Genomic DNA, 10,397 nt, shown 5'->3' with positions numbered 1-10,397 from the left:
GACAAGACGTATTCACGAAATTTGGCATAGATCATTCTCCAATGAAATTGTTCAGATTTAGCTAATATTGTATATACCTGCCATAAAAACTGATCGGTCAAATGAAGTGCTGGTATAGACAAATTTTTTATTTCATACGAATTATTGAGGAAATTTGGTGTGTAATATTCTGCAAGGCAACTCTACAATATCTGAAGAATTTTTTCATATCAAACCATAATAACATTTGGCTCTCATGCAACTGAAACGATCAAAATGAAATTCTAGTATAAAATTTCATTATTTGTGAAGGATTTTTTCTTGTTTTAAATATACATTTATATTTACCGTTAGAGTAAAATTATTTGGAATGTAAACAACGAATTTCTACAAAATCATTTTATATTAAATAATAAATAAATAATCCAAAATTGCCATACATATACGAAATTATATATAAATACAATAAATAATTGAATTTTCTAATTTTAATTGTACAATAATAACAACACACATTTGCTAGCGCTCAATGCAAGCATGCGTTCGACGGCCAACATATGCGGCTAATTGAATAAGAAACACTATGCAAATACAAAGTCATACACAAAGTTTGTACACAAGTTACCAATGTAATGAGTAATTAATCGAAAGCGTGTGTCAGTCAGCCGAAGGAGAGCCACAATCCTATGTAGGCCGGTTAAGTCAACTAGGCGACACTATTAAGGACATCTGGTATTAAGTCATCAACATCAGCGTCGTCATCATCATCACCCTCTTCGTCATCGTCCTCATCGTCAGCCTCTTCATCGTCATCATCTTCATCAGCATCGTCCTCCTCGTATTCATCCTGATTAGCATCTTCATCAGCTGCATTATTACCGGAAGGAGCGGCTAAATTTGAATTAACCATTGCAGCTGTGTGTGTGACCTTGTTGTGCGTGTGGGTGGACTCCAGGAAATGCAATGGAATCGGAATGGGACTAGAGATGGCAGTAGGTGTGGCCGGTGTTGTGCTGCTGTGTGTGCGGTCGTCTGGAGAAGCGCCTTTAATGGTGCTATTTTCGTCTGCCTCTCGGCCGGGCATTGCCGGCAATGCAACGTGGACGCTTAAAGCCGATACTGTGGCATTAATTAAATTCAAATGAGTACGGCTACTCGCTGTTGTAGTTGTTGAATTTGTTGCAGTTGCTGTCTGCACATGCACGTCAGACGTATTTGTTGCCGCTTGTGGCAATTGGACGGACACAGTCGGCTGCACAGCAGCTGCTGGCTGCTTAATATTGTTAGTATCGTGGGCCACAATGGATTTAGTGTCATTTAAATTTGTCATCTTGTCAACGGCAGTCAACGTTGTTACCGTTCCGCCATTCAGTGGCGTTGCTGGAGGCCGTAGTGGCTTTCCCAACGCACTGTGGCCGGCAATATTGCCATTCATTGTTGTAGTTGTTGTTGCAGCGTTATTTTGTTGCACTTTCTGATTCCCCAGCTGATAATCACTGCCTATGCGGTTATCCCCGTCATCGTCGTCATCATCATCATTTAGCTTATCGGCGGCGGCTTCATCTCCCCAACTGGGCATTGGTGGCGGCGTGATGCGCGGCGCTGACGTTGAGGTCAGCATGAATTCATCTAAAATCTCACAGTTTTTACCCAGATAGCCCTGTTTGCAGTCGCAGCGATAGCTGCCGTCATCCTTGGTGTATGATATGCAGCGTCCGCCATTCTCGCAAGTGTTCGGGTGCTCGTCGCAATACGTCAACTCTAACAAAAACCAGAAAAAAAATATTGAAAATTTTGTATAAAATAATATGCGTAAATAAATATTATTTTGCATCCATCTGTGCTGTGGATTTTGCTAGCTGCTGCTGCTGCCACTGACAGCCACAACTGCAACAGCTACTCACTCTCATCGCAGAGCATGCCTCCCCAGCCGGGCTTGCAATTGCACTCCCATGGCCGCTCGCAGTCGCCATTCACGCAGCCGGGATAGGCAAAACATTGGTCGCAGTTCGGTCCGGTCCAGCCAACTTTGCACCTGAAAGCCAAAAACAAAAAGAAAAACAAGTAAAATAATATCAACAAGTACATATACGCCTTGCACCAGGTTTCACAATAATTCAATATGTCGGTTTTGTTTTATTGTTTTTAAGTCGTTTTCGGTACAATAAACTTACCGGCATTCGCCTGGCTTCGTGCAGTATCCACGCTGTTTGTGACAGCCCGCAGCACAAATAGCTAAACAAACGTAATGAAAATACCGAAATTTGAGTAAATAAACAAAAAATGGTGGAGAGCCACAAATTTGAACTCACACGTACGTACTTTTCTCTCACTCATACACACATACCCAGCAGGAAAGTGCTGGTTCAAATTGCTTACGATCTAAGCATTGGCGCCTGTCTGCTACCGTAGCGCTCCAGACTTCTGGCTGCCAAACGTCAGTCCGACTTCCGTTTCTTGGCTGCTTCCTATTTACGCCCTTCGTACCCATAGTGATGTCCATGTCTCTGCTAGTACCCTGCATTGTCAGTGTTAAGTGGGATCCTCCCAACTTGCCCCGTTTTTTCCTTCCCTAGTGGGACTAGCGGGTCTAGCTTTGATGTACCTGAGATAGATGCTGTGCAGGCCCTTTAAGTGGCCTTGGCGGGTGACGGTTCAGCCAAACTGGGCCCTACACTCTCAGGGATAGATCTGGGTATCGCCTCCGACCTTTCTTTACCACACCACACTTATTTTCTTCGGTTTTACTTGTAAAATTCAGTGCTGAATGGATCACGAAAAGTTGTCGCAAAGGCAAGGGTTGACGCACGCCCTTATGTGGCAGCCTATCAGACCGACTAAATGATGACGGGGGAACGTAATTTGAGAACTGTCATGCTTTTAACGGAACGGCTGCTTACAAAATTAGTCCACTAGCTATTTCTGCCGAGTTTCGCCCCAGCTTACTCAAGTGGCAAAATGTCGCAACCACCAGCCCAGGGTACAAACACAAAAACATAATGTTAATGACTAATGGCAGTCCATGTCAAAGCTTAAGTCCAGTCCGGGAGTTGGCAAGGCCGTAACGTCCGAAGGATGCACCAACTCGGAGGTGACCTGTACCACATCCAGAATAACGTCAGATCATCACACACAATAGTGACTCAAAAGATACTTCAAAGCTTGTTTGTTTGCATCCACCTTATGGTCCAGAAATAGAAGTAGTACAGGTCATCTCCGAGTTGGAACACAAGCTTCTTCATAGGTGAATTTTTCGATGGTTCTATTTCTGGGCTGTAAGGTGGATGCTGAACAAACAAGTTTATTTTGAGTCACTATTGATGTGTATGATCTGGCGTTATTATGGAACAGAGTTGGCTCTCATATTCGCCAAGCTGGCTACTTCTGGCCGATTACTTTCTTCGGATGGATTGCATAGGTTCGATTCAAGAGTTTGTTTGAACCAGTTCATAGTGGATGAATCCCTGTCAATCCCACAAAATCTTCTTCACCCTGGATTTGCAAAATATTGCGCTGGACCTTATCGTGACCCACGCTTCATTACCAGTAACAATCCAATTCAGAAAATTATAAATTTTTTGGTGGTGGTTCGCAGAAAGACATTCGGTTCATGAGGTTTTTGTGCGTTAACATAACAGAGGCCATTGCATTCAAAACGTTTTGTTTCTAGGACTAGATGGGGATGGACATCATGGGATGTGGACCTGGAGGCTTGTGATATGGTACTGTCGTTAAAGATGTTTTCCAGTAAAAAATACTGGCAAGCAACGAGTCACAGTAAGGCATTGAAAACCCTTATATACACCTATGTACGTCTCAAAAAAGAATTCAAAATATTAAATATTTTTTGGTGGAAATCGACGACTGACCACATGAAAATACCCGTCGTTTAATACACGAAACATAAATAGCAAGCTGGCATTACGAAATTTCACTCCCAGCTGCCACAACAACAATTTTGGTTTCAAAACGATCAGTTACGGTATTTTTCAATTAATTTTCAATAAAAACTCTGCCATACAGGCACTTCTTCATTGACGCACATTGAGAATGGCACACGCATACACACATGCACACGTATATATACGGGAACGTGCTTGCACTCACCTGTTTGGCAGAGTAGTCCTGTATAGCCCGGCAGGCAGTTGCATTCGAGTGGCTTTTGACATGTGCCACGCTGGCAGCCGGGCAACACGGCACAGTCACTGCAGTTGCGCCCCGCCCAACCCAGGCGGCAGCGGCACTCACCGGGCGCCTCACAATAGCCGCGTGTGTTGTGACAACCCGAACGGCAGGTGGCTAATAAAAACAAAACCAAACAAAACAATACAAAACCAATGACTTTCGGTGCAACTTCAACAAGCTAGTAGCCAATATTTATTTGCCGTTGCACCACAGAGAGTGGGCTCTCTACAAATTTTTGCTTTAATATGAAATATGTGAGGCATAAATTCTGATTTGTAGTGGCGTTTTGCGTAGGTCCGTACTTACGTTCGGTGCAAAAGAGACCATCCCAGCCGGGCTTGCAAATGCATTCGAACGGTTTATTGCAGTAGCCATGTTGGCAACCCGGCAGTGGTATGCAACGCTCACAGAATTCACCCGTATAGCCGATGCGACAGCGACACTCGTCCGGACGTTGGCAGTAGCCTGAAAGGAGAACAAATCTTTTCATTGATATGCATGTGTGTGTCGTTGTGTGAGAGAGGTGTGTGCAGTCTAGCATTTGGTAATAAAACTGTGGATGCCTGTGGCTTGCTTGCAATTATTAATTGGTTGCTTTTGGCAGGGTGTTGTCATTTAAGATGCTAGAATGGATTAAAAATGATAAAATCGGTTAGGTGTTGGCATTGTCGTTAAGTTCGGTAATTGCAGTGTTGGTTGGTGATTCCTAAACTCTTTTCATAATTCATAATTTTATAATAGCTTATATTCTTATATGGAGAAGGCATCTGCTACTATTTAAGTCCGCTTATGCGGTTATAGCCGAGTTTGCAACAGCGCACCAGTCGTTCTTCCTTTTCGTTGTTTAGTTCCTTTGGAAATAACAAGTGTAGCCAGGTTCTTCTCCATCTGGTATTTCTAACAGAGAGAAGGTCTTGCTCTTCCTTTACTTCCTCTACTTCCCTGGTGAGTACTGTGTCGAATACTCTCAGAGCTGGAGTGTTTTCATCCATACGAACGACATGACCTTGCCAGCATAGCCGCTGTCTGTTGATTCGCTGAACTATGTCAATATCGCGGTATATCTCGAACAGCTCATCGTTCCATCGGCTACGTCATTCGTTGATTCCAATGCACGAAGGACCATACATCTTCCGCAGAACCTTTCGCTAGAAAACTCGTAACGCCGACTCATCAAATGTTGTCATGCATTGTTGTTGGTGTTAATAATGGTTCCAAGACAAACGAAATTATCTACGACTTCGAAGTTATGACTGTCAAGCTCTTCATGCTCACGGATTTAGGCCTCTCTCGTTTTTTGTCTGCGAATGCGTCTCGCTTCGCTCTTCAACTTTCGGTATGTATCTGATCCGGCACGTGTTGTGGACGATGTAACGTAGGCAGAATCCAATGTGTTTTACGTGAGTATCTGCCTTAGGAGGCTCAAATCCACGGTGCTTTCTATTGCTAGAAACACATAGATCAAAACAATGCGTTGATCAGCGCATATCTCCACGGCGACACGACACTCTTCATCATAGCTGTTCTTTTGCCTTTTCCGACACAGTGAAAAAACTATGTTCGCGGCGGAACTAGTGGAGTTGTCCAAAACTAATCTACATGCTTAAATTCAGGAAATTGGACTACATATATATAAGTATGTATGTCTAGTAAAAATTTACAAAGCAGATTAATCCGGGTTATATTGGAAACTTCTTCCGGGAAGAACATACGTTTCTAGAAGGGAAAAACAGACATTTACCTGTCCAGCGGAGTACAGAGTCAGCTTGGATGACACCAACCCTGTTCAAAACTTGGTTTCGTTTTTCGTTGGTACCACAAGTAACTCCACTACAAACTGAATACCCTTTAACAAATTTATTCCTTAACTATGTGAAATCCTATTTAAAAGGTATCGGATGTCTCAAAAAACTTAACTTTTACTTGACAACGCATCTTCGCATCCAAACGAGGATGACGTACATTTTAGCCTAGAATTAATTTTCATCAAATAAATATTTTAAAGTCAAGTGAATGGTCATTACTTAATTACAGGTGAAATTTCCTGATTGCGCACTGGGCGTATGAGTGACTTTAATATTTTAACATAATATATTTAGCACTATGTGTTTAAGTATAGCACTAATTTTAACAAATTAAAATTTCGCTGACTGCTTTCGAATTGTCACTTTCGTCTTACCATTCATGGGATCACATCCTTTTCGACATTGTGGCACTTGACACAGGTCGCCCTGCCAACCGGGTAGACATTTGACATTACCCTTCTCATCGCAAATGTAATGCAAGTTGATTTTCTCTCTCTGTGTCTTCTGACAGGCCTGTGAATTGTAATTCAAAAGAAGTGCAATTAATTAACAAATTTTATGGTTTGTATAATACTAACTGTAATATCATGTTAAAGGAAATTATAAATAGCAAGTAAGGAATGTTGTTCTTGAACGGGTGTTACCGAACATTTCACACTCTGCAACTTTCCAGAACAAAGCCAGGGTAATAATTTAAGGTGTAAAAGGTTAACCAAAGTATCAGAATCCAAGCAATTTTGTAAATACATATTCTATGTATAACTCATACACTGACCTTCATATTAGCGTAACGAAAATCCTTAGACCATATTCACATATTTTCTGCATTAAAGTCTATTCTATCTATATTAGGTGTACAGGAGATAGCATTAACCCGATTTTATATAGTTTTTGCCAATACTACATGTAATTAACATGCCGCAGGCTAATAAAATGCTCCTAGGGTTTCATCAAAGTACCCCACATACGATCACTAATCATAAGCAAAAATCAACCGGATGTTTGAAAGTCCTGATATAAGTTATGTGAAGGCTGGATCAAGTTTTCGCCCAATTTTATCCATTTCAGGCGCAAAGATATACCATTATGAGTAAATATGCTCTGCAGTTTTCATTGAGATAGCTCACATATTGCTCCTCAACATCGCTTATAAGGTTCTATCGAGCGTATTGTGTGAAAGATTAAAGCCCACCGTCAACAAACAGATTGGACCTTATCAGTGTGGCTTTAGACCTGGCAAACCAACAACCAACCCGATATTCACCATGCGCCAAATCTTGGAAAAGACCCGTGAAAGGAGAATCGACACACATCACCTCTTCGTCGATTTCAAAGCTGCTTTCGACAGCACGAAAAGAAGCTGCCTTTATGACGCGATGTCTGAATTTGGTATCCCCGCAAAACTAATACGGCTGTGTAAGCTGACGTTGAGCAACACCAAAAGCTCCGTCAGGATCGGGAAGAACCTCTCCGAGCCGTTCGATACCAAACGAGGTTTCAGACAAGGCGACTCCCTATCGTGCGACTTCTTCAATCTGCTGCTGGAGAAAATAGGTACAATCTTTTATAAGAGTGTACAGCTGCTGGTATGCCGATGATATTGATATCATCGGCCTCAACACCCGCGCCGTTAGTTCTGCTTTCTCCACTGGACAAGGAAGCAAAGCAGATGGGTCTGGCAGTGAACGAGAGCAAGACGAAATATCTCCTGTCATCAAACAAACAGTCGTCGCAATCGCGACTTGGCTCTCACGTCACTGTTGACAGTCATAACTTTGAAGACGTAGATAATTTCGTCTATCTTGGGACCAACGTAAACACTACCAACAATGTCAGCCTAGAAATCCAACGCAGGATTGCTCTTGCCAACAGGTGCTACTTCGGACTGAGCAGGCAATTGAAAAGTAAAGTCCTCTCTCGACGAACAAAAGCTAAGCTCTATAAGTCGTTCATAATTCCCGTCCTGCTATACGGTGCAGAGGCTTGGGCGATGACAGCAACCGATGAGTCGACGTTACGAGTTTTCGAGAGAAAAGTTCTGCGAAAGATTTGCGAACTTTGTTAAAAAACAAGTGTCAGCTGTTCAAAAATGAGTGAAAGTAATGAAGAAGTTCGCTATATTTTGAAATTTTTTATAAAAAAGGGAAGAATGACACGTAAGCCTCGAATGAAATTTGATTTGTGAAGTTTACGGAGACTATGCTGCATCAGTTCGCGTAGCACAACAATGGTTCACTTGCCACTAAAGCTATTTCAACTACACTGAGGTTAGGTAAGTAGGCTGAAATTCGTGAACCACGAATAATATCACTATGGACTGCTAAATACGATGGTGCGTTTTGATGCCCACAACTCCTAAGTATGTTTCAAAACGATCGTCATATATCTACAATGCGCCTATAGCCAGACAAAAATTCATTGAGCAGGCTGATATCTATGCTTCAAAATTAGTTTAGTGAAAGATGGACAGTGAAGAAGAAATTGTCTACATGTTTCCACCTCATCTTCTTCCCTGTAACCTTGACAAGCTGCCTCCTCCAAAATTTTTAGCTCTGGGCCTGTATAGCAGTTCTGCTATCGGAGTGGATGTATACCTCCCTAAAAGAATGCATACTTCGTTGAAGAACATCTGCTGCTACTTTAATAGCTTTCACGTCTGCTTGGAAGACACCATAGTGGTCCTGGCAGTCTTAAACAAGAGTTGATTGGGAGTCGTCAGAAGACTCCCCCTCCAACCTTCACTTTGAGTTTCGATCCATCCGTGAAAAAGCTCAATACGCCTCTTCAACCAAACCTGCTGAATGAAATTAGTTCTAGGGTTCTTCATGCAGTATTAAAATGAGTTAAATCAGATGATAACCATGCCTACGTCCTATAGAACGGTTATGTTGAAAATTTCTAAATGGACTCAATAAATAATTGCATCATAAACGTTAAATTTTACATTTAAGGTTTGATAGGAGTCGGTTTCAAAATTGGACAACAGACGTAGCTCCGCCCCACTTTAGATGAAATTCTAACGGGTGGTCCTCCAGCAGAGGTTTTTCAATAGCTTTTTTTTGTCAAATCAGGCGTGAGTCGTCTAGCTGCCATATTATTTTTGTTCAGTATTGTTTGGCAATTCATCATGAAAACACTTACGCCTAAAGTACGTTTACAAATCGTTCAACTTCATTACGAAAACTCACGTTCTGTAAAGAATGTGTTTCGCACCCTTAGCTCAACTTATATTCGGCCTACTGAGCATACTATTCGCAACAATATCACCCATCTTAGGATTCAGCATTCATTATTGGATAGTATTCGACAGAATAGACCTCGTCCAGCATGCAGTGAAGATAATACAGCAGCCGTGAGAAAGAGAGTGTATACGAAGGCCGTTGAGAGTCGATTCGGAGCTGTTCGCAACAACTCGGACTGGCTTATGGAACGACTTTGCGCTTTTTCCGTCGAGATCTTGAATTGAAATTGTACAAAACAACAAGTAGAAGTCACTTCCCACACATCGCATCAATCAAAGGATTAATTGAGGGAACATTTCGGTGAGCAGATAATTTTACATTTTGAACCGGTCCATTGGTCATTAAGATCGTGTGATATCACATAGTTAGACTTTTTCGTGTGGGGATATATAAAGTCTAAAGTCTATGCGGACAATCCCGTTTCGGTTAAGGCCTTTCCTACAAAACATCGCCAGTTATCAGTCGAAATGCTCGAACGAGTAACTGAAAATTGGTCTCAATGGATGGACCATCTGAGACGTAGCCGTCGCCAACATTTGAAAGACATAATCTTCAAAAAAATAAATGCCGAAGAATGTTCTTTCGAATGATAATAAACATTCCCCATTAAATTTGAAGTTTCTGTGTTTTTCTATAAAAAAGTGGAGAATCTCGAAATGGATCACCTTTTAAAGAGAGCATCAGTAGAGTGAAGGGAGTGATGGAAATAAAAATTTGAGCAAACAGTGTGTCTGAGGTAGGCCACCTAACAAAAAAATAGTCGAAATCGGAGTATGTATAATAATGATGAATTGAGCACTACTCACCCTTTGCTTCCATTGCGGCACGTCCGAGTTGCCATATCTCAAGTCATAATTGCGCCTGTGATACGTAACCGCTGGCAGTAGAGTAGGTGCCAGCAGGAAATAAGCCAAATAATTTAGCCAATTGCAAGACATTGTTTGTTTTTGTAATTACATGTAAGTCAATGGTTACGCAACCAAAAATATCTATGCTAAAATATGCGGCACTATTTTGTTTTTGTTATTGAATGCTTATCACACGAATCACACTTTCTTCTGGCACAGATCCAAATAGTGGCAAATAATAGGTTCGTTTGTGTTAAATGTGCATATACATATGTAGGTACATATATCGGGTGATGCCAGCTTGATAAATTTTTAAATAAAAAAACGCATAAAATTTG

The 10,397-nt window shown here is 41.5% G+C and overlaps 1 protein-coding gene across 1 annotated transcript; it reads right to left on the bottom strand.

Moving 5' to 3' along the window:
- Positions 1-420: 420 nt before the first annotated feature.
- LOC126760544 (protein jagged-2) lies at positions 421-10,149 on the bottom strand. Its single transcript, XM_050476249.1, has 7 exons — positions 10,018-10,149; positions 6,344-6,482; positions 4,471-4,629; positions 4,087-4,278; positions 2,154-2,214; positions 1,884-2,014; positions 421-1,740 (listed from the first exon to the last, which is right to left on the bottom strand). The coding sequence occupies exons 1-7, from the start codon at positions 10,147-10,149 to the stop codon at positions 686-688; spliced, it is 1,869 nt and encodes a 622-aa protein (XP_050332206.1). The 3' UTR covers positions 421-685.
- Positions 10,150-10,397: the final 248 nt, after the last annotated feature.

This window comes from Bactrocera neohumeralis, chromosome 5 (genome assembly GCF_024586455.1).
Source record: "Bactrocera neohumeralis isolate Rockhampton chromosome 5, APGP_CSIRO_Bneo_wtdbg2-racon-allhic-juicebox.fasta_v2, whole genome shotgun sequence".
Lineage (NCBI taxonomy): Eukaryota > Metazoa > Arthropoda > Insecta > Diptera > Tephritidae > Bactrocera > Bactrocera neohumeralis.
This window is presented reverse-complemented; position numbering and strand designations above follow the sequence as displayed.

Bases quoted from the DNA above. Each gene is read 5' to 3' on its own strand.
- LOC126760544 (XM_050476249.1), bottom strand. From the start codon at position 10,149: ATGTCTTGCAATTGGCTAAATTATTTGGCTTATTTCCTGCTGGCACCT. The intron at 4,630-6,343 runs GTAAGACGAAAG...TTCTCCTTTCAG, and splicing joins AGGATGTGATCCCATGAATG to GCTACTGCCAACGTCCGGAC. The intron at 1,741-1,883 runs GTGAGTAGCTGT...GGTTTTTGTTAG, and splicing joins AGGCATGCTCTGCGATGAGA to AGTTGACGTATTGCGACGAG.